At 45.1% G+C, this 25,168-nt stretch overlaps 1 protein-coding gene across 1 annotated transcript in view; it reads left to right on the plus strand.

The window, feature by feature from the left end:
- The window catches only part of LOC127907887 (zinc finger protein basonuclin-2-like), a 211,497-nt gene extending 186,788 nt beyond the window's left edge, over positions 1 to 24,709 (plus strand). The window contains exons 4-5 of the mRNA XM_052464353.1: positions 20,298 to 20,400; positions 24,633 to 24,709. Of these exons, the coding sequence (XP_052320313.1) occupies positions 20,298 to 20,400; positions 24,633 to 24,709 (180 nt within the window). The remainder of the gene's footprint in view (positions 1 to 20,297; positions 20,401 to 24,632) is intronic.
- Positions 24,710 to 25,168: the final 459 nt, after the last annotated feature.

Here is a 25,168-nt window from a genome sequence, read left to right on the forward strand (position 1 = left end):
TCTCTCTCTCTCTCTCCCCTCTCTCTCGTTTTCCTCCCCTTTCTCTCTCTCCCCCCTCTCAGTCCCTCTCCCCCTGTCTCTCTCTCTAAAGAAGTTTGTTTCTCTCTCTCTCTCTCTCTTTCTCTCTCTCTCCTCTCTCTCTCTTCTTCTTTCTCTCTCTCTCTCTCTATCCAAATCTCTCCCTCTCTCTCTCTCTCCCTCTCTCTCGTTTTCTCTCCTCTCTCTCTCTCTCTCTCTCTCTCTACCTCTCTCTCCATCTCCAAATCTCTCTCTTTCTCTCTCTCTCTCTCCCCCTTTCTCTTGTGGTGACTGACCTGTGACACCGAGACATTGTCTCACCTCTACTTCAGTCCCTCTATCTGTGAACTTTGTAAAGGCAGATAAAGAAGTAAGCGCCCAGATGGACTTTCCTTTAGTCACAGGCTACATTCCTCTCCTCTCCTTCTCCGTGTGGCTGGGGTGTGGGAGGGACACTTGCACATTTGTCACTGCACTAATGTAGCCATGGGGTTTGAGTACAGCGCAGAGTCTCTCTCTCTCTCTCTCTCTCTCACTAGCGTGTTTCAGTGGGGTGTGTATAGTCTAATGGAAGGAATGCTTACCTTGGAATAGCAGGATCTGAACCGGGGACCTCCTGTACGGATGAGGAGCTGGCATCTCACTATGCAGGTAATTACAGACAACAGCTGAGACATCTAGTAGTTCAGGGCTTTGAATGGCATGGTAACATGGAGGTGAGGACATGTCATCTGAATGTCCTGAGGTCAAAGGTCAGATGGGACTTGGATTGGAACTGGACGTTTTAAATGATGACCTTATTTGATGATTTTCGTGCAAGCTTGTGTTGATGTCATAATGGAATGGTCATTACGGAGTGTCCAGTGAGAGATACACCCAAAAAGTGTTTGTTTGTGGTTGTAAATGATGTCTAAGGACAAAGTTCTCCTGATTCAACAGAGCCTGTATTACCACAGCTAGCCTGTATTACCACAACATAGCCTGTAACATAGCCTGTATTACCACAACATAGCCTGTATTACCACAACATAGCCTGTATTACCATAACAGAGCCTGTATTACCACAACATAGCCTGTATTACCACAACATAGCCTGTATTACCACAGCTGGCCTGTATTACCACAACATAGCCTGTATTACCACAGCTAGCCTGTATTACCACAACATAGCCTGTATTACCACAGCTAGCCTGTATTACCACAACATAGCCTGTATTACCACAGCTAGCCTGTATTACCACAACACATTACCACACATAGCCTGTATTACCACAACATAGCCTGTATTACCACAACATGGCCTGTATTACCACAGCATAGCCTGTATTACCACAGCTGGCCTGTATTACCACAACATGGCCTGTATTACCACAACATGGCCTGTATTAACATAGCCTGTATTACCACAACATAGCCTGTATTACCACAACTAGCCTGTATTAACAACATAGCCTGTATTACCACAGCTGGTCTGTATTACCACAACATGGCCTGTATTACCACAGCTGGCCTGTATTACCACAACATGGCCTGTATTACCACAACATAGCCTGTATTACCACAGCTAGCCTGTATTACCACAACATAGCCTGTATTACCACAACATGGCCTGTATTACCACAACATAGCCTGTATTACCACAACATAGCCTGTATTACCACAACATAGCCTGTATTACCACAACATGGCCTGTATTACCACAACATAGCCTGTATTACCTGTATTACCACAGCTAGCCTGTATTACCACAACATAGCCTGTATTACCACAACATGGCCTGTATTACCACAACATAGCCTGTATTACACACAGCCTACCAGCCTGTATTTACCACAACATAGCCTGTATTACCACAACATGGCCTGTATTACCACAACATAGCCTGTATTACCACAGCTAGCCTGTATTACCACAACATAGCCTGTATTACCACAACATGGCCTGTATTACCACAGCATAGCCTGTATTACCACAGCTGGCCTGTATTACCACAACATAGCCTGTATTACCACAAAATAGCTGTATTAGCCTGTATTACCACAACATAGCCTGTATTACCACACAGCTGGCCTGTATTACCACAACATAGCCTGTATTACCACAGCTGGCCTGTATTACCACAACATGGCCTGTATTACCACACCACAGCTGGCCTCTGTATTACCACAACTGTATTATGGCCTGTATTACCAACATGGCCTGTATTACCACTGGCCTATATTACCACAACATGGCCTGTATTACCACAACATAGCCTGTATTATCTGGCCTGTATTACCACAGCTAGCCTGTATTACCACAACATAGCCTGTATTACCACAGCTGGTCTGTATTACCACAACATGGCCTGTATTACCACAGCTGGCCTGTATTACCACAACATGGCCTATATTACACAACATAGCCTGTATTACCACAGCTAGCCTGTATTACCACAACTAGCCTGTATTACCACAACATGGCCTGTATTACCACAACATAGCCTGTATTACCACAGCTAGCCTGTATTACCACAGCTGGCCTGTATTACCACAACATGGCCTGTATTACCACAGCATAGCCTGTATTACCACAGCTAGCCTGTATTACACAACATAGCCTGTATTACCACAACATGGCCTGTATTACCACAGCATAGCCTGCTAGCCTGCAGAACATAGCCTGTATTACCACAACATGGCCTGTATTACCACAACATGGCCTGTATTACCACAGCATAGCCTGTATTACCACAACATAGCCTGTATTACCACAACATGGCCTGTATTACCACAGCATAGCCATTAGCCTGTATTACCACAGCTGGCCTGTATTACCACAACATGGCCTGTATTACCACAAAATAGCCTGCCTTTATTACCACAGCATGGCCTGTATTACCACAGCTGGCCTGTATTACCACAACATAGCCTGTATTACCACATGGCCTGTATTACCACAGCTGGCCTGTATTACCACAACATGGCCCGTATTACCACAGCATAGCCTGTATTACCACAGCTGGCCTGTATTACCACAGCTGGCCTGTATTACCACAACATGGCCTGTATTACCACAAAATAGCCTTTATTACCACAACAAAGCCTTTATTACCACAACATGGCCTGTATTACCACAGCTGGCCTGTATTACCACAGCTGGCCTGTATATACCACAACATAGCCTGTATTACCACATCTGGCCTGTATTACCACATCTGGCCTGTATTACCACAGCTGGCCTGTATTACCACAACATAGCCTGTATTACCACAACATAGCCTGTATTACCACAACATGGCCTGTATTACCACAGCTGGCCTGTATTACCACAGCTGGCCTGTATATACACATCTGGCCTGTATTACCACAGCTGGCCTGTATTACCACAGCTGGCCTGTATTACCACAGCTGGCCTGTATTACCACAGCATAGCCTGTATTACCACAACATAGCCTGTATTACCACAGCTGGCCTGTATTACCACAGCTGGCCTGTGAGGAAACCCAGGTGTTTAGATGCTAATGTCGACTCTCTGTCAACATATTTGTTTGCTCCTCAGAAAGAAACAAATATTGCGCTGTGGGTCGTGGGTCTTGAACCCCAACAAATCAATAACATAACACACAGTAGTTTTCAGTTTATACAAAACCCCACACATACATAATCTGGAGATGACTTACAAACAATTAGAACAGGCTTTTGGCTATGAAAAGAGAAGGAGACAAATAAAAAATATTGAACTATTTGCAAGATTAAATCTAGGAGCTCTTCCAAGACGTGTCAGGTTTGGTGGGGTTTGGAGTATGAATTAGGAGTTAGGAGCAGAAGAGTGTGTGTGTGTAGTGTGTTGGGGACCGGCGCGCTGACTAAAAGTTCACCAGGGGAGTCTCCTGACCCGGGCCGGCTGTCGTCAGGTTCCCGTCAACCGCCTCCCCCTCCTTGTGTGTCCCGTCGCCCACGCCAACAACCGTCGACCACGGAGAAGTCCCCTCCTGGCGGGGTCGCCGAGGGTGCGAGATGTTTCGGCTCTGACTAATACCTCCCGTGTGTGTGTCCAGTGTGTGTCTTTTTAGGAGAGAGAGCAGATGCTGCTGGTCATCTCTACCCCTCTCATGTCACACACACTTTCATCCCTAACACTCTTCCACTCTGCCAAAAACATCCCTCGCTCCCTCCCCTCCGCTCCTCCTTCCCTCGCTCCCTTCTTTCTTCTCCTCACTTCTCTGGACCTGCTACTGCTGTCTAGCACCAACATGCTGGCGGTCACACTGTGTGGTCGTGTCCTCCTTCAGTTACTCCCAGACTCAGCCTAGCATGTTTTCATACCATATGCAGTACAGCTGAAGACTATAACACGCATATACTTACTTATTGCTAGACGTCATGTGTTACAATATAGGTTAGGTTATAGTTACAATATAAGACTAGAGTGGGCCTATGTCATAAACCTGTTCTTTTGAATTCTGTGACTGCATGTCACCACTTCTCTCGAGGTCACTGTCTTGTCTCTGCAGGTGTACGTTAGTGGGTGACTTTGTTTGTGCCAGTTTTGACTAAACCACTGATAATGTGTTGGGTAATCAGTGCAGGTGTCAGGGCCTGCAGAGGAGACGTGTCGCCCTTATCTGGTGAGGAGGGACACTCTCTGATAGGCTGAAGGTCGGGGGGTGGAGTCAACGCAGGTGTGCGACACGCAGCTCTGTCCCCTCCTCCACACCTCTCCACTCAGTTTTAGAGAATGATCAGAAAATGTGTTAATTATTAATTATTGTCAATAAGGCTGCGTTTACACAGGCAGACCAATTCTGATCTTTTTCACTAATTGCTCTTTTGACCAAACAAAATATCAGAATTGGGCTGCCTTTGTAAACTCAGCCTGAGAGATTTTAGATCACCTGAAAAGGTTTCGGTTCGGTAACATTATTGGTGGAATTTCCCCTCCAAGTGCTTTTCGAATCTGTATTTTGTTTTATTCTTCGTCTTTCAAAGGGAGTGTGACTGTGTCTGGTTCCAACTTTTAGTAATTGAAGACTCCTTTATAAGCCATCTGAGTCTAAGGAACTTGAATGAGAGTCAAAGTCCTGCTATTTGAGAGGGAACTTTACAATGTGACTTCTATTTGACTTCCTTAGTTCCTGTACATTGAGTAGGATAATGGAGACAGAACTCCCTGAGTGAACCCTGTGATCAGGGTTCCTTCTATGTGTGTGGTTTGTAATCAGGGGACTAGCTTATTATTTGGGTACATTGAACAGTAACATGTTCAGTAAGAGTAGGACTAGCAGGTAAGAGCTATACTCCTCCCTCTAGAGTCATTTCATGGGAATTATTTTTCTGCAGACTGAATTCTTTGTAGTTGTTTGTCTCCTTCCTGTTGTGAGTGTGAGATATCATAAAAAAGCACCCAGTGTGACTTCTATACAAAACAAAAACAGACATTTAAAAAGCTAAACACATTTTCCTGTAGCATTTTCTTAAACACACTGAAGCCATAAATCTCTCCTTCTACCTCACACTGATAACACTACTGAGGATTTCACTGTACGTTCTACACCTGTTGTATTCGGCGCATGTGACAAATACGTTTTGATTTGAATAATAACTCTACTAATAATCACTTTATTAATGATGTATTAATAGTTTATTAATACTACCGTTCATTACCAACGTATCATACATTCTGTTCAGAGTGCTCCTCTTGTACTGTGCTCCCTGCCTGGCCTGTCCGTCTGTCTGTGTCCATGTCCACCATCTGTGGGTGAGGAATGCGGCGAGCCAGACAAAAGGATTGGCAGAGTCCTCTCTCCGTCTGTACTCCCAGTGCCTCCAGATAGCTATAAAACACCTGGACAAGACCAGCAGGTGACGGCAGCAGGCTAGGGGTTAGGTGCGGGGGAGGAGATAGAGATCAATGACAGGCCGTCCCATATAGCTAGGCCATCCCCCGCCCCTATCCAGAACCTCCTCACCCCTTCCTTACCCTACTTCAACCTTATTCCTCAATTTTCCCCTTGGCGCCCCCACCTCCCCTATGGTCTCCACCCCCACCCACCCTCCTTTGCCCTACCAACAATCCACCCTCCACCACACTGGCCCCTACCTAGTGTATAGCCTGCGTCCATCCTCCAAGCACTCCTTCGGCTCTTTGAACTCCACTAGTATCTCTGGACAGTGCTGTCACTGGGCACATGGTTTGATCTCTGGCTTTGAGGAGAGCCAAGCGGGACCATGGCCTGGGCTGGTCTGAATACAAAGAGATTGTCCACTCCTCTCTCTCTCCCTCTGCTCAGAAATGTATACAAGGGAGGGAGGAGATCAATGGAGACTCCCTCCACCACTCCTCCACTTGATATGATTAACCACTCCTGTTTGAGCTGACATCACATTTCTATCTATCTATCTAGTGTGTTAGCTGAGAGCAGTAGAATGACTGGTGAGGATAAGCAGATTTGGGGATTTGCCATTGAACTGTCCTCTCTAAGTCTGTGTGTCTCTCTCGCTCTCTCTCTCTCTGTCTGTCTCTGTGTTTCAGTCTCTGTGTCTCAGTCTCAGTCTCTGTGTTTCAGTCTCTGTGTCTGTCTCAGTCTGTGTTTCAGTCTCTCAGTGTCTCAGTCTCTGTGTCTCAGTGTCTCAGTGTCTCAGTCTCTGTGTCTCAGTCTCTGTGTTTCAGTCTGTGTTTCAGTCTCTGTCCCAGTCTCTGTGTTTCAGTCTCTGTGTCTCAGTCTCTGTGTCTCAGTCTCTGTGTCTCAGTCTCTGTCTCTGTGTCTCAGTTTCTGTGTCTCAGTCTCTGTGTCTCAGTCTCTGTGTTTCAGTCTCTGTGTTTCAGTCTCTGTGTCCCAGTCTCTGTGCTTCAGTCTCTGTGTCCCAGTCTCTGTCTCTGTCTTTTACACAATAGGATAGCCAGCTGGGTCCTTTCATTATGAAGCATGACTATCCTGGAATACACTCAGACTCACCAAGTTTCATCATGGATCCCATTTTTTACCTACGTGTCTTTGAGAAGTGTTCACATCACCCCCAAAATATCTGTCTTCCTGTGACTCCCCTTAGCAGTAAAGGAGAATACAGTAACGGTAAAGGAGAATACGGTAACGGTAAAGGAGAATACGGTAACGGTAAAGGAGAATACGGTAAGGAACGGTAAAGGAGAATACGTATCAATAGAACTATCTGGTTTTGGGTGACTACAATCTCACAGGGTAGATTTGTTCTCATATATCCATATATGTAAAAATAATAATACTGAAAACCACTAGCAACAAATGACAACACAATTTCTAAATCAAAGGTAAAATGTCTAACATCTAGTTTTTCTAGCTTTTCTTCCAAGCCGGTCAGTAGCTTTCATTTCATTGTCACGACGTCGACAGGACAAAACATTGTCGCTGTCATGTCTCTCCAATACCCATGAGGCCTTGAAGTCTGTCTGATGTCTCAGAACTGGCATGTAGCCCGTCCGCTGTCATCTCCGTCTTCTCAGGTCTCAGAACACTAGGATCTTAGTCCAGGACTCTTGGGACTCTATACGGGCCGTATAGGTTCGCTGGTATGCCCTTGGCCACTGCGCTGTCACAGCTGTGATGAAATCCGATCAAGTAGGGCATATAAGGCACAACAGGAATGAGAGGCGCGCCAAAAACATCTGAAATTCATCTGTCTTCATCTTTCCCCTAATCCCTTATTTCTTCACGTGTGTGTTTTATTCTCCCTTTTCTCTCTTCCAGTATGGTGCTTCTCTGCTCAGATGTAAGCAGTTGTTGTGCTGAACATAACTTGAGAGAGGAAAGAATGTCAACAAAGGGTCTAATTGGCCTGACTTGATGACAATAAGGTGGGGGTGAGGAGGTAGATTAGGGAGCAAAACCAAAACGGCATGGACAGACTGACCCTACATGGGAACAACAGACACCCTGTTATGGGGGGACCAGAGGTATGCTAATGGGAACAGACTGACCCTACATGGGAACAACAGACACCCTGTTAGGACCAGAGGTATGCTAATGGTAACATACTGACCCTACCAGAGAATATGCTAATGGTAACATACTGACCCTACATGGGAACAACAGACACCCTGTTATGGGGGGACCAGAGGTATGCTAATGGGAACAGACTGACCCTACATGGGAACAACAGACACCCTGTTATGGGGGGACCAGAGATAGCTAATGGGAACAGACTGACCCTACATGGGAACAACAGACACCCTGTTAGAATGGAAACAGACTGACCCTACATGGGAACAACAGACACCCTGTTATGGGGGGAACCAGAGATATGCTAATGGGAACAGACTGATACATGAGAACAGCAGACACCCTGCAACAGGGGGGGACCAGAGGTATGCTAATGGGAACAGACTGACCCTACATGGGAACAACAGACACCCTGTTATGGGGGGACCAGAGGTATGCTAATGGGAACAGACTGACCCTACATGGGAACAACAGACACCCTGTTATGGGGGACCAGAGGTATGCTAATGGGAACAGACTGACCCTACATGGGAACAACAGACACCCTGTTATGGGGGGGGACCAGAGGTATGCTAATGGGAACAGACTGACCCTACATGGGAACAACAGACACCCTGTTATGGGGGGACCAGAGGTATGCTAATGGGAACAGAATGACCTACATGGGAACAACAGACACCCTGTTATGGGGGGACCAGAGGTATGCTAATGGGGAACAGACTGACCCTACATGGGAACAACAGACACCCTGTTATGGGGGGACCAGAGGTATGCTAATGGGAACAGACTGACCCTACATGGGAACAACAGACACCCTGTTATGGGGGACCAGAGGTATGCTAATGGGAACAGAATGACCCTACATGGGAACAACAGACACCCTGTTATGGGGGGACCAGAGGTATGCTAATGGGAACAGACTGACCCTACATGGGAACAACAGACACCCTGTTATGGGGGGGGACCAGAGGTATGCTAATGGGAACAGACTGACCCTACATGGGAACAACAGACACCCTGTTATGGGGGACCAGAGGTATGCTAATGGGAACAGACTGACCCTACATGGGAACAACAGACACCCTGTTATGGGGGGGGACCAGAGGTATGCTAATGGGAACAGACTGACCCTACATGGGAACAACAGACACCCTGTTATGGGGGGACCAGAGATATGCTAATGGGAACAGACTGACCCTAAAGGAGAACAACAGACACCCTGTTATGGGGGGACCAGAGGTATGCTAATGGGAACAGACTGACCCTACATGGGAACAACAGACACCCTGTTATGGGGGGACCAGAGGTATGCTAATGGGAACAGACTGACCCTACATGGGAACAACAGACACCCTGTTATGGGGGGACCAGAGGTATGCTAATGGGAACAGACTGACCCTACATGGGAACAACAGACACCCTGTTATGGGGGACCAGAGGTATGCTAATGGGAACAGAATGACCCACAGGGTAGATTTGTTCTGGAGGACCAGAGGTATGGGGGGACCCTACATAACAACAGACACCCTGTTATGGGGGGACCAGAGGTATGCTAATGGGAACAGACTGACCCTACATGGGAACAACAGACACCCTGTTATGGGGGGAAAGGTATGCTAATGGGAACAGACTGACCCTACATGGGAACAACAGACACCCTGTTATGGGGGGACCAGAGGTATGCTAATGGTAACAGACTGACCCTACATGGGAACAACAGACACCCTGTTATGGGGGACCAGAGGTATGCTAATGGGAACAGACTGACCCTACATGGGAACAACAGACACCCTGTTATGGGGGGACCAGATATGCTAATGGGAACAGACTGACCCTACATGGGAACAACAAACCCTGTTATGGGGGGGGACATATGCTAATGGAACAGACTGACCCTACATGGGAACAACAGACACCCTGTTATGGGGGGGGACCAGAGGTATGCTAATGGAACAGACTGTCTACATGGGAACAACAGACACCCTGTTATGGGGGGACCAGAGGTATGCTAATGGGAACAGACTGACCCTACATGGGAACAACAGACACCCTGTTATGGGGGGGACCAGAGATATGCTAATGGGAACAGGTCTACATGAGAACAACAGACACCCTCTTATGGGGGGGGACCAGAGGTATGCTAATGGGAACAGACTGACCCCTACATGGGAACAACAGACACCCCTGTTAGGGGGGACCTGGTGCTGGGAACAGACTGACCCTACATGGGCAGCTGTTATGGGGGGACCAGAGATATGCTAATGGAACAGACTGACCCTACATGAGAACAACAGACACCCTGTTATGGGGGACCAGAGATATGCTAATGGGAACAGACTGACCCTACAGGAACAACAGACACCCTGTTATGGGGGACCAGAGGTATGCTAAAACAGATGACCCTGGGAACAACAGACACCCTGTTATGGGGGACCAGAGGTATGCTAATGGGAACAGACTGACCCTACATGGGAACAACAGACACCCTGTTATGGGGGGACCAGAGAGGTATGCTAATGGGAACAGACTGACCCTACATTTCAACAGACACCCTGTTATGGGGGGGGACCTATGCTAATGAACAGACTGACCCTACATGGGAACAACAGACACCCTGTTGTGGGGACCAGAGGATATGCTAATGAACAGACTGACCCTAGGGAACAACAGACACCCTGTTATGGGGGACCAGAGGTATCTAATGGGAACAGACTGACCCTACATGGAACAACAGACCCTGGGGGGACTATGATGAACAGACAATGGGAACAACAGACACCCTGTTATGGGGGGACCAGAGGTATGCTAATGGGAACAGAAACCAAAACAGACACCCTGTTATGGGGGGACCAGAGGTATGCTAATGGGAACAGAATGACCCTACATGGGAACAACAGACACCCTGTTATGGGGGGACCAGAGGTATGCTAATGGGAACAGACTGACCCTACATGGGAACAACAGACACCCTGTTATGGGGGGACCAGAGGTATGCTAATGGGAACAGACTGACCCTACATGGGAACAACAGACACCCTGTTATGGGGGGACCAGAGGTATGCTAATGGGAACAGACTGACCCTACATGGGAACAACAGACACCCTGTTATGGGGGGACCAGAGGTATGCTAATGGGAACAGACTGACCCTACATGGGAACAACAGACACCCTGTTATGGGGGACCAGAGCTAATATGACCCTATGGGAACAACAGCTACCAGAGGTATGCTAATGGGAAACAGACTGACCCTACATGGGAACATGGGAAACAGACACCCTGTTATGGGGGGGGACCAGAGGTATGCTAATGGGAACAGACTGACCCTACATGAGAACAACAGACACCCTGTTATGGGGGGGGACCAGAGATATGCTAATGGGAACAGACTGACCCTACATGGGAACAACAGACACCCTGTTATGGGGGGACCAGAGGTATGCTAATGGGAACAGACTGACCCTACATGAGAACAACAGACACCCTGTTATGGGGGGACCAGAGGTATGCTAATGGGAACAGAATGACCCTACATGGGAACAACAGACACCCTGTTATGGGGGGACCAGAGGTATGCTAATGGGAACAGACTGACCCTACATGGGAACAACAGACACCCTGTTATGGGGGGGACCAGAGTTATGCTAATGGGAACAGACTGACCCTACATGGGAACAACAGACACCCTGTTATGGGGGGGACCAGAGGTATGCTAATGGGAACAGACTGACCTTACATGGGAACAACAGACAGGGTTATTCCTTTTTCTATTTGAAAGGGAAGAAAGAAAAAGAGGGGTCCCAGGTGAACACAGGAAAACACATGCTTCTCTTCTTCTTCTCCTCCTTCTGTAATCCACCGGAGACTCACGCCCCATTTGGTTACCATTAGCATAACTCTGGTCCCTCTGCCCCGTGTCAGAGTCCAGTCACACAGCTGCACATAGGACAGGGACCTCTGTCATTGTGGCTGCGAAGCAAAAAGCAAAGCAGAACTGACATGGAGGACTGGTGTTGTGCTGTGGGGATTTGAAAGGAAGAAGGAGAGGCCTGTGTTCCAAGTTGACTACATTTTCCCTTTCCCTTGTAACCGGGCGTTTTATACTGAAAGCCTGCGAACAAATGATTAATCGTTGTTTACTCAGCAGCATTTAGGAATTGGAAGGCAAGAAAGTTCCGTTTTAAGTCAGACACAACGTATAAAGCCAAACAAGCAAAAATTTGCCTCTGAATTTGTGGCGTGTTGCATCTGCTACAAAGACCTCCTTTATCCCACACAGTTTTATTTGTCACCTGGTTTCAATATGGACTCTGTGAAGTCCTGAGACTATCTCTCCGAGAGAGAGCCAGGGCCTGCTTTATGACACGCACCATGCCTGCTTTCCCTGCACACGTTGGACACACATTTCTGGCAGGAAGCAGACAGCGTTTCAGCAGCTAACTCATGGATGAGATAGTATCTTGCGGGTGGAAGAGAGGACAAGATGCTCCCAGTGTTTTACAGTGACCTGGGCATACACATTTAAGTTGGAGCTGCTGACAGGACACACACAGACACACACACACACACACACACACACACACACACACACACACACACACACACACACACACACACACACACACACACACACACACACACACACACACACACACACACACACACACACATGCACAGAGACAGACAGACAGGGATCTCATTTAACTCTCGGCTTTGCTTTACTCTCTACCAAAGAAATGTGGTCTGTGGTTCCATGTTCAACATGGGTAAAGGTTTCAATTAAATCTGAGACAGGGAACAATAACCATCCAGCCTCTCCCAGCTGGTCTGGCTGGCTTCCCTCTGCATGCATGGAGGACACCGTGTGGAGGAGAGGAGTTAAGGGGGTGGACTTTTGGGACGGGGACAAGTGGGGTTTTGTACTGTAATAGAAGACGCAAATGGGCTGTTAGGGAGTGGACATTTTAGGGGGAGTGGAGTTGGAGTTTCAGAGTTGACATTGAAATAGGTCGAGGGTTAACGGAGGTGACATTTAAAGGTGTCATATAATAACGGGAGTTGACAGTGAATATCATGTAGATGTCTCTACGTTACCAGGACAGTTCTGAGGCCAGAGGAGTTAACGGAATGGACATTGGAGAGAACAAGTAGCCCATTCCCCTGCTGCTCATTTTTCTAGTGTTTCAGGATGAACACAACACACACACACACCACACACACACACACACACACACACACACACACACACACACACACACACACACACACACACACACACACACACACACACACACACACCCCCTCTCTGTGTCCTTTCCCTCACTGTCCCCCTTTAGCAGTGAGCTAGAGAGAAACCCTGGCGAGACACTATAGTGACTAATGCTCCAGTATCTGGCCAGCCAGGCTGCTGATAACACAACCTCCGCTCCACAGCAGGGCTGCGGGGACCAATATGAACGACTGTGCAGGACCAGACCCAGCCCAGATCAGCTTCAGTCCAGACCCTGGCCACAGAGACACCAGAGAGAGAGAGGGGGAGGCTGGGGAGCTGCATCATCAGAACCCCTCTATCTCCTTCAGTCCCATCCTCTAGTCCTGTTAAAGAACTACTTTGTTTTACATTCACATCCGCTACTCCCCTCATGTGTTGTAGACTGTCTCTAGTGTCGGTATGAACACACACTGTAAATAATCTAGACCGTCTCTAGTGTCGGTATGAACACACACTGCAAATAATCTAGACAGTCTCTAGTGTTGGTATGAACACACTGCAAATAATCTAGACAGTCTCTAGTGTCGGTATGAACACACACTGTAAATAATCTAGACCGTCTCTAGTGTCGGTATGAACACACACTGCAAATAATCTAGACAGTCTCTAGTGTTGGTATGAAACACACTGCAAATAATCTAGACAGTCTCTAGTGTCGGTATGAACACACACTGTAAATAATCTAGACCGTCTCTAGTGTCGGTATGAACACACTACAAATAATCTAGACAGTCTCTAGTGTTGGTATGAACACACACTGCAAATAATCTAGACAGTCTCTAGTGTCGGTATGAACACACACTGCAAATAATCTAGACAGTCTCTAGTGTCGGTATGAACACACACTGCAAATAATCTAGACAGTCTCTAGTGTTGGTATGACACACACTGCAAATAATCTAGACAGTCTCTAGTGTCGGTATGAACACACACTGCAAATAATCTAGACAGTCTCTAGTGTCGGTATGAACACACACTGCAAATAATCTAGACAGTCTCTAGTGTCGGTATGAACACACACTGCAAATAATCTAGACAGTCTCTAGTGTTGGTATGAACACACACTGCAAATAATCTAGACAGTCTCTAGTGTCGGTATGAACACACACTGCAAATAATCTAGACAGTCTCGTCTTTACACACTGCAAATAATCTAGGTCTCTAGTGAACACACACTGCAAATAATCTCAGACAGTCTCTAGTGTTGGTATGAAACACACTGCAAATAATCTAGACAGTCTCTAGTGTTGGTATGAACACACACTGCAAATAATCTCGACAGTCTCTAGTGTTGGTATGAACACACACTGCAAATAATCTAGACAGTCTCGAGTGGAGGTATGAACCCACACTCCAAATAATATAGAATGTGTTAGCCAAGAGCAGTAGTAGGCTGGTGACGAGAGGCAGATTATTTCTCTCTCTTTCTCCCCTTCTCGCTCTCCCTTTCTCTCTACATATCTCTGTCTCTCTCTTTCTCTCTCCCTATGTCTCTCTTTTTCTCTCTCTCCTTCTCCTCTCTCTCCTTCTCTGTCTCTCTCTCTCTCCTTCTCCTCTCTCTCTCTGCAACCTGTCTCTCTCTCTCACCTTCTCCTCTCTCTCCTTCTCCTCTCTCTCCCCCCAGTGTCTGTTCAGCAGAAGATGTGCCCTTCTCCTCTAACTAGCCTGTAATACTTCAGCCTGTCTGGTTAATGGGGAGATATGAGAGGTGCTATTAGGCTGCTAGGCTAGCGTAATAAGTCATGGATTAGAAGGCCTTGTCACAGCAGCAGCACAGCAGACACCAGGGCTCTAATTGCTATATTAGACGACCTCCTTAACTATCTCGTCAACCATCACACAGCCCAGCGTGTAAACAGGGGGGTGCATGTGTGTGATATTTAATTTTATCTCTGGCTGCCTCTGTTTTATACAATGGCTTTAGCAAGTGGCAATTAGGATAGTGGACTGTGTTGTTGTCTAGCATTTAATGCTGGTTTGAGGAAAAACATACAACTTTGACCTACCTCTGTGTTGGAGTTAGTTTTTGTGTTGTATCATGATAGGAAGTGGAGATCAGATTGTTTTGAGGAAGTAGTAGTGTGTGTAATAAATAGAGAATCGTCTGATCGTCTGTTAGAAGCCAAATCCAACCTGTTAGCAAGCAGGACAAATCCAACCTGTTAGCAAGCAGGACAAATCCAACCTGTTAGCAAGCAGGACAAATCAAAATAAACACTTTGGTTCTCATGTCGAGCCCGAAGGGAGACAAACAACAGTAGCAGAAAGCAAAACCGGCACAATCTACAGATTAGCTACATGGTTGAAACCAGAGGGGGTACCTGATTTATGCCACACCTGCGATAGACAACCAGTTTGACACACTAAAGGTGTAAGCCCCGTTCCCACCTTGCCAAAACCTAAACGATGTCCCTGTCTGCCCAGATGCCAACCTACTGGGAGGATGTGGTGTAATATGATGGTTAATCTGGGATTAGCTCGTGTTCACTTTGATACCTCCCTCCTGCTAATCTGGTTTAAAACACCTAGAGTTTTTAATCCTATTACGGTCACGGTCATGTTACAGTGGAGTGGCACTTTATACTTGACGTACTGCAGTCAAATGACATGGCTAACACCGTGTGGCATGAGGGATTACATGTAGACATGGTCACAGCATGTCATTCTGTTTGATGTTGAGTCCTAACAAACGTTGACTGCTTGTATTACAGTACTGAACAGGTACAATACACTAGCAGAGGTTAGAATGTTTCTTGTATGTATAAGTGTGTCCTTTGCCATGTGCAGTATTGGTATGAACACTGGTTCCTGTGATTGTGTTATTGCTGTCCCTCAGTGATGGTGTGAACACTGGTTCCTGTGATTGTGTTATTGCTGTCCCTCAGTGATGGTATGAACACTGGTTCCTGTGATTGTGTTACTGCTGTCCCTCAGTGATGGTGTGAACACTGGTTCCTGTAATTGTGTTATTGCTGTCCTCAGTGATGGTATGAACACTGGTTCCTGTGATTGTGTTATTGCTGTCCCTCAGTGATGGTGTGAACACTGGTTCCTGTACTGCTGTCCTCAGTGATGGTGTGAACATTGTGTATGAACACTGGTTCCTGTAATTGTGCTGTCCCTCAGTGATGGTATGAACACTGGTTCCTGTGATTGTGTTATTGCTGTCCCTCAGTGATGGTATGAACACTGGTTCCTGTAATTGTGTTATTGCTGTCCCTCAGTGATGGTATGAACACTGGTTCCTGTGATTGTGTTACTGCTGTCCCTCAGTGATGGTATGAACACTGGTTCCTGTGATTGTGTTACTGCTGTCCCTCAGTGATGGTATGAACACTGGTTCCTGTAATTGTGTTACTGCTGTCCCTCAGTGATGGTATGAACACTGGTTCCTGTGATTGTGTTACTGCTGTCCCTCAGTGATGGTGTGAACACTGGTTCCTGTGATTGTGTTACTGCTGTCCCTCAGTGATGGTATGAACACTGGTTCCTGTAATTGTGTTATTGCTGTCCCTCAGTGATGGTATGAACACTGGTTCCTGTGATTGTGTTACTGCTGTCCCTCAGTGATGGTATGAACACTGGTTCCTGTGATTGTGTTATTGCTGTCCCTCAGTGATGGTATGAACACTGGTTCCTGTAATTGTGTTATTGCTGTCCCTCAGTGATGGTATGAACACTGGTTCCTGTGATTGTGTTACTGCTGTCCCCTCAGTGATGGTATGAACACTGGTTCCTGTGATTGTGTTACTGCTGTCCCTCAGTGATGGTATGAACACTGGTTCCTGTAATTGTGTTATTGCTGTCCCTCAGTGATGGTATGAACACTGGTTCCTGTGATTGTGTTACTGCTGTCCCTCAGTGATGGTATGAACACTGGTTCCTGTAATTGTGTTACTGCTGTCCCTCAGTGATGGTATGAACACTGGTTCCTGTGATTGTGTTATTGCTGTCCCTCAGTGATGGTATGAACACTGGTTCCTGTGATTGTGTTATTGCTGTCCCTCAGTGATGGTATGAACACTGGTTCCTGTAATTGTGTTACTGCTGTCCCTCAGTGATGGTATGAACACTGGTTCCTGTGATTGTGTTATTGCTGTCCCTCAGTGATGGTATGAACACTGGTTCCTGTGATTGTGTTATTGCTGTCCCTCAGTGATGGTGTGAACACTGGTTCCTGTAATTGTGTTACTGCTGTCCCTCAGTGATGGTATGAACACTGGTTCCTGTGATTGTGTTATTGCTGTCCCTCAGTGATGGTATGAACACTGGTTCCTGTGATTGTGTTATTGCTGTCCCTCAGTGATGGTGTGAACACTGGTTCCTGTAATTGTGTTACTGCTGTCCCTCAGTGATGGTGTGAACACTGGTTCCTGTGATTGTGTTACTGCTGTCCCTCAGTGATGGCATGAACACTGGTTCCTGTGATTGTGTTACTGCTGTCCCTCAGTGATGGTATGAACACTGGTTCCTGTGATTGTGTTACTGCTGTCCCTCACTGCTGATGATGGTATGAACACTGGTTCCTGTGATTGTGTTATTGCTGTCCCTCAGTGATGGTATGAACACTGGTTCCTGTAATTGTGTTATTGCTGTCCTCAGTGATGGTATGAACACTGGTTCCTGTGATTGTGTTACTGCTGTCCCTCAGTGATGATATGAACACTGGTTCCTGTGAATGTGTTACTGCTGTCCCTCAGTGATGTGTAACTGCTGATGGGTCCTTGTGAAATATGGGTCATCTGCATCATGGACTACAACCTACGACCCTGTGTGTGTGTGTGTGTCGCGTCACTGTCACACTGCCAGTCACAGGCGATAAATCAGCTGCAGTGAGATAAGATAGTGTGTGTGGTAAATCGGTGAACTTCCTAAAGTAATTCTGGGAAATGACTGTAGTGTAAGAGGTGTGTGTCACAATGTGTGCTGAGAGTCGGGTAGCAAGTTTAGGGATTGAGTGTTTTATTAAATAAACACAACGTAATACAAAATAAAAAAGACGGACAACGCACAGACATGACACAGGAACAGAAACAATAACGCCTGGGGATGGAACAAAGGAGTGACATTCAGGGAGGGTAATCATGGAGGTGATGGAGTCCAGGTGCGCCTAACCATGGTGACAGGTGTGCTGCATAACGAGCAGCCTGGTGACCTAGAGGCCGGAGAGGTTGATGTAACGTTAGAAGAGATCTTCACCTTTTGGTTTTGTGATGACTCTCTCTGTGCAGAGAAGAGCGGCAGACTTATTCTGAAGTGGGGCTAAGACGTACATACGTTATCCACACGCACCCATGTACTGTATGCACACGCACCCATGTACTGTATGCACACGCACCCATGTACTGTATGCACACGCACCCATGTACTGTATGCACACACACCCTCGTGCATACACACGTGATGACAAAGAACCTTGGACATGATTGTGATTTTCCTGTCAAAATAAAGAGGCCGCAATCATATCCATCATCTACTATAATACACATCATTCCCTTTTACAAGCGTGGTTGAATGTTTTCCTCTGTCATTTGTGTGATTACAGAAGATTTTACAGCCCTTAGCAGTCTAACACAGAAACACAGACTTTAGACATTTGGGATTGGCTCCACATCCTTTTCACCAAACGTGAAACATTCAACAGCATGCGGATTGAATCAGTGCTATTTCTACCAAGTTATTTATTTATGTTATCAACACCTCAGGCTCCATTCGGTCTGTGATTCAGGATTGTGAGTCGATGGCTCCAGAAATATTGGAAGGAAAAATGTTAGCGCTGACTTCATGTTAGAATGAAACTCTTCCTGGAAATGACTTCCATAGCAGCGTCTCGCTACGCTAATACGCTACAACCACAAATATTCCCCCTTTCCTTTAAGCAATTTGTCTTTGAAGACCGAGAGAGTTTTCGATGTAATTATTATTATTTATCAATTTCATCTTTTAACATAACAATGGACTGATAAGGCAAGGGGTGCCAACATTGTTTAATATAAAGTTTGGGCTTTTGGGGATCCCCCCCCCCCTTTCCCTCGTTCCTAGTACAGAGTCCTCTATGCCTTCCAGAATTCGTGTCAATGAGAAATGTGTGGCTTGGAGCTGTGTACATTTGGAAGCCTCTACCACAGTCATTTTTCTAAATCCTTGTTCATGGTGGATATTGTTGGTATTTAACGTGGTTACACAGACCCCACAGAAGAATGGTGTGAGGCAGACCATATGCCAACTATGTTTAGCTGTCAAATCTTACATTTCCATCAGTGAAATCCACACTATAAACCTCCACCATAGAGGTGTGAATTAGCCTAGCATTTAGAGCAACTTCCTGTAAAACAGACCTCTTCTTCCTGTAAAACAGACCTCTTCTTCCTGTAAAACGGACGTCTCGACCTGTAGACTTTGAAGCACTTATGATTGACAGACCAGTGCTTCAGATTCTGGTGGACTGAGTTGGACTCTCCTGAGCTGTCTAGACACTTGACCTCTAACTGCTAAAAGCTTTTAGGGGTCAGCTCCAGTTCAGCCTCTACTATTGATTAATGGTGACTTAGTCAAAACAAGTGAGATATTCAATGAGAAGAAAAGAAAAGTGTTTCTGTCAGCTCAGGTGGGGTCAGGTTATGAATTAATTAAATAATTCATATTAGATAATACAAAGGGTATTGTGGGAAATCTGGTCATAGTGAATTCGTCAGAAGGCTTTTAACAGGGACTGACAGGGAAATTAGTACTACAATTGTAATATTAAAATGTAATTGAATAAACAAATTGTACTGTGCTGAAACAATTCAAAGCTGTTGCAGTACATAAATCTCCTTGAGAAATGAGCTCTCTGTGTGACTGTGTGTTGATGTGTTACTGGTGTACATCTGTTACGGTGTCTATCTGTGAAACCCTTCAGTTCTGTTTGTGTGACTGCTTGATTGATGAGTGCTCTGTAGCCTGAGCTCTGTCCTCTCCCTGCTCCCTCCCTCCCTCCATCTCTCTCTCTCTCTGTCTGTATGATCAGTTGATTGACATGGCCTTCCTCTCTCCCCCTGTGTCTCTACAGGCCATTCGCTGCACTCTGGTGAACTGCACCTGTGAGTGTTTCCAGCCAGGAAAGATCCACCTGCGTACATGTGACCAGTGCAAGCACGGCTGGGTGGCTCACGGTAAGAGACGGCCATTTTGAATTCTGCCGACCTACTAACCAGGGTGATGGGAGTCACTGTGTCCAAGATTATCTGTACAGTAGTTGTAATATGAAATATTATTACATTTTTTTACAAGAAGATCATGTGGTATGGTAGGAAATAATTTTAACAATAGTGTATAACTGCAATAGTTTGTCATATTAGTCTGTCTCTCTCTCTTTTCTCTCTCTCTCTGCCTCTTTAGTCCTGTGGAATTATATGCTCTCATAAACCTGCCTCTTTAGCCAGAGGAGAGAGGTCCTGACACACACAGCTGTACTCTCCTTATACAGGGTCACTAAAGAGATCAGTATAATATGCAGTGCCTACATCTTTTATATAGGGCTGTGTTATCCCCTCGTAGATTCTACAGGTAACAGGTTCATATAAACGCTTAAAAGGGAAGATTCAATACATTTTTACCACATCAAAGATTTGATAAATATGTTTATTTGATTTTTTTGTTACCATAGAGAGAAACCGTTCAACTTTGTTTGTCCTGTGTATGTCTTTTATTTAAAAACGTTTGTCTTTTTAAATACTTTGTGTATTTTATTTAAATACTTTGTGTATTTTATTTAAATACATTGTGTATTTTATTTAAAAACTGTGTGTATTTTATTTAAAAACTGTGTGTATTTTATTTAAATACTTTGTGTATTTTATTTAAATACATTGTGTATTTTATTTAAAAACTTTGTGTATTTTATTTAAAAACTGTGTGTATTTTATTTAAATACTGTGTGTATTTTATTTAAATACTGTGTGTATTTTATTTAAATACTTTGTGTATTTTATTTAAATACTTTGTGTATTTGATTTAAAAACTTTAAGTGTTTTGGGTCAAAGTCATACCTGTACCTACTACCTTAGAACAATATCCACGAGAGAGACAACCTCATGACTTGTTCAGGGGGGAAAAGGGACATGGAGCGAAAGAAAGAAAGAAGATGGAAAGCATAGAAAGGAGGGAACAGAGGGGAAAATAAGATAAAAGAAAACACCTGTTTGGCCCAAGTGTAGAGAGGGCCTTCAGCGATCAGCACAGGACCCCATTGAATATTTTTAATCTCCTTCTCTGAACTGTCAGAGGGGCCCTTCTCCCCTTCGCTCTCCCCACGTTTCATTTCATCTCGGCATTGGCAGCCACTCTGACAAGCAGTTCTTCATTTTATGATGTTCGTGTCTCGCAGAGTGTGTTGTCAGGCAAAGCCCTCGTCAGCGGAAAGGCTGTCCTGGGATCAGAGGAGACAAAACCAGGTGTCATACAGACAGGCGAAGAGAGAAGAGGGGAGGGAGGAGTGGGAGGAAGGAAGGGAGGGATGGGGAAAAAGGAGTGAAAGAGAGGGGTTGGAGAAAAGCAGGTGAGTGAGGTAAGGTGGAGAGGTGGTGATGGGGAGAGGTGGTGGTGATAGGGTAGAGGGAAGAGACAGGGTAGAGGGGAAGGGGGACAGGGTAGAGGGGAAGAGACCGGGTAGAGGGGAAGAGACCGGGTAGAGGGGGAGAAGGGGAATAAATGCATGCTTACTTACAGCTTACTATTTGAAATGCTTACTTACAGTGAAATGCTTACTATTTACAGCAAAATGCTTAATTACTTACAGTGAAATGTTTCTTACAGTCAAATCCATACTAACAGTGAAATGTTTCTACACTATCAGTGAAATGCTTCCATACTATCAGTGAAATGTTTTACATACTATCAGTGAAATGCTTCCATAGTAACAGTGAAATGCTTCCATACTATCAGTGAAATGCTTCCATACTATCAGTGAAATGCTTCCACACTATCAGTGAAATGTTTCTACTATCAGTGAAATGCTTCCATACTATCAGTGAAATGCTTCCATACTATCAGTGAAACTAGCTATATATCAGTGAAATGCTTTACCAGTGAAACTTCTACACTATCAGAAATGCTTCCATACTTACAGTGAAATGCTTTCTATCATGCTCCACTATCTAGTACTATCAGTGAAATGCTTCCATACTATCAGTGAAATGCTTCCACATATGTTTCCACTATCAGTGAAATGCTTCCACACTATCAGTGAAATGCTTCCACAGTGAAATGCTTCCATAACAGTGAAATGCTTCCAGTAACTGAAATGCTTCACTATCGTGAAATGCTTCCATAGTAACAGTGAAATGCTTCCATAGTATCAGTGAGTGAATGCTTCCACACTATCAGTGAAATGCTTCCACACTATCTGAAATGCTTCCCACACTAACAGTGAAATGCTTCCACACTATCAGTGAAACTTACAGTAACAGTGAAATGTTTCCACACTATCAGTGAAATGCTTCCACACTATCAGTGAAATGCTTCACTATCAGTGAAATGCTTCCACACTATCAGTGAAATGCTTCCACACTATCAGTGAAATGCTTCCACACTATCAGTGAAATGCTTCCATACTATCAGTGAAATGCTTCCATACTATCAGTGAAATGCTTCCACACTATCAGTGAAATGCTTCCATACTAACAGTGAAATGCTTCCATACTAACAGTGAAATGTTTCTACACTATCAGTGAAATGCTTCCATACTATCAGTGAAATGCTTCCACACTATCAGTGAAATGCTTCCATACTATCAGTGAAATGCTTCCATAGTAACAGTGAAATGCTTCCACACTATCAGTGAAATGCTTCCATAGTAACAGTGAAATGCTTCCATACTATCAGTGAAATGCTTCCATACTATCAGTGAAATGCTTCCATACTAACAGTGAAATGCTTCCACACTATCAGTGAAATCCACACTATCAGTGAAATGCTTCCACACTAACAGTGAAATGCTTCCACACTATCAGTGAAATGCTTCACTATCAGTGAAATGCTTCCACACTAACAGTGAAATGCTTCCACACTATCAGTGAAATGCTTCCACACTATCAGTGAAATGCTTCCATACTATCAGTGAAATGCTTCCACACTATCAGTGAAATGCTTCCACACTATCAGTGAAATGCTTCCACACTAACAGTGAAATGTTTCTACACTATCAGTGAAATGCTTCCATACTATCAGTGAAATGCTTCCCACACTAACAGTGAAATGTTTCCATACTATCAGTGAAATGCTTCCACACTATCAGTGAAATGCTTCCACACTAACAGTGAAATGTTTCTACACTATCAGTGAAATGCTTCCACACTATCAGTGAAATGCTTCCATACTATCAGTGAAATGTTTCCATAGTAACAGTGAAATGCTTCCACTAACAGTGAAATGTTTCCACACTAACAGTGAAATGCTTCCACACTAACAGTGAAATGCTTCCATACTATCAGTGAAATGCTTCCATACTATCAGTGAAATGCTTCCACACTAACAGTGAAATGTTTCCACACTAACAGTGAAATGCTTCCACACTATCAGTGAAATGCTTCCACACTATCAGTGAAATGCTTCCACACTATCAGTGAAATGTTTCCACACTAACATTGAAATGTTTCCATAGTAACAGTGAAATGCTTCCACACTAACAGTGAAATGCTTCCATACTATCAGTAAAATGCTTCCATACTATCAGTGAAATGCTTCCATAGTAACAGTGAAATGCTTCCACACTATCAGTGAAATGCTTCCATACTATCAGTGAAATGTTTCCATACTATCAGTGAAATGCTTCCACACTATCAGTGAAATGTTTCCATAGTAACAGTGAAATGCTTCCACACTAACAGTGAAATGCTTCCATACTTACTTAATAAAGTGAGGTTGAAAAGGAGAGACACAGACAGAGGAGATGGGCACTTTGAGGAGGAGAGATGGAGAGAGAGACACTGTAGGTGCAAATAGAGATTGAAGAGAGAGATGAAAGAGGAGAGGCAGATAGGAGAGAGACAGAGACTACATAGAGAAAGGCAGTCAGTTACATTTGATCTCATAGATGTGTTGTTATCTCCCTGGTCTGTTACCTCCCAGAGAAGCCTGGAGACAGGGGAACGTGATAGTCATTACCTGGTGAGGCTGGCAGGGTGTGTCTGTGTTTAGGCACCTGCATGTGTGTGTACCTGCAGAGTATATGCAAGAGGGTTTCAGGACGGGATTCAAAGTTAACCATAAAAACATAGAACAAACACACATTTTCTAAACCAAAACGGCTGTTTTTCATTGACTAATGAACTGTCATTGAATTAGTATGTCCTGTATGTATTTTGAAGCCTACTCATGTTGATGTGTCCTTGTCCCCTCATCCCAGCGCTGGACAAGCTGAGCACGCAGCACCTGTACCACACCCACCCAGGTGGAGATAGTTCAGTCCAACGTGGTGTTTGACATCAGCAGCCTGATGCTGTGCGGGACCCAGGCGGTGCCGGTCAGACTGAAGATCCTGCTGGACCGTCTGTTCAGTGTTCTGAAGCAGGAGGAGGTGCTCCACATACTGCACGGCCTGGGCTGGACCCTGAGGGACTATGTCAGGGTTACATACTGCAGGTAGGCTCTGATACAGACGTGTGTTACTAGAACCGTACTAGCTAAACACACAGGAACACATAATAGACATTCACAGTGTAATATTTAAACAAGAAGGCCCGAGGAGGTGTGGTATATGGCCGATATACCAGCTAAGGGCTGTTCTTAGAGATATACCACAGCCCTTAGCCGTGGTATATTGACCATATATCACAAACCCCGAGGTGCCTTATTGCTATTATAACCTGGTTACCAACTTAATTAGAGCAGGAAAAATACATGTTTTTCATACCCGTGGTATACATGGTCTGATATACCATG

The sequence above is a fragment of the Oncorhynchus keta genome, chromosome 16, assembly GCF_023373465.1.
Source record: "Oncorhynchus keta strain PuntledgeMale-10-30-2019 chromosome 16, Oket_V2, whole genome shotgun sequence".
In the NCBI taxonomy this organism is placed as follows: domain Eukaryota; kingdom Metazoa; phylum Chordata; class Actinopteri; order Salmoniformes; family Salmonidae; genus Oncorhynchus; species Oncorhynchus keta.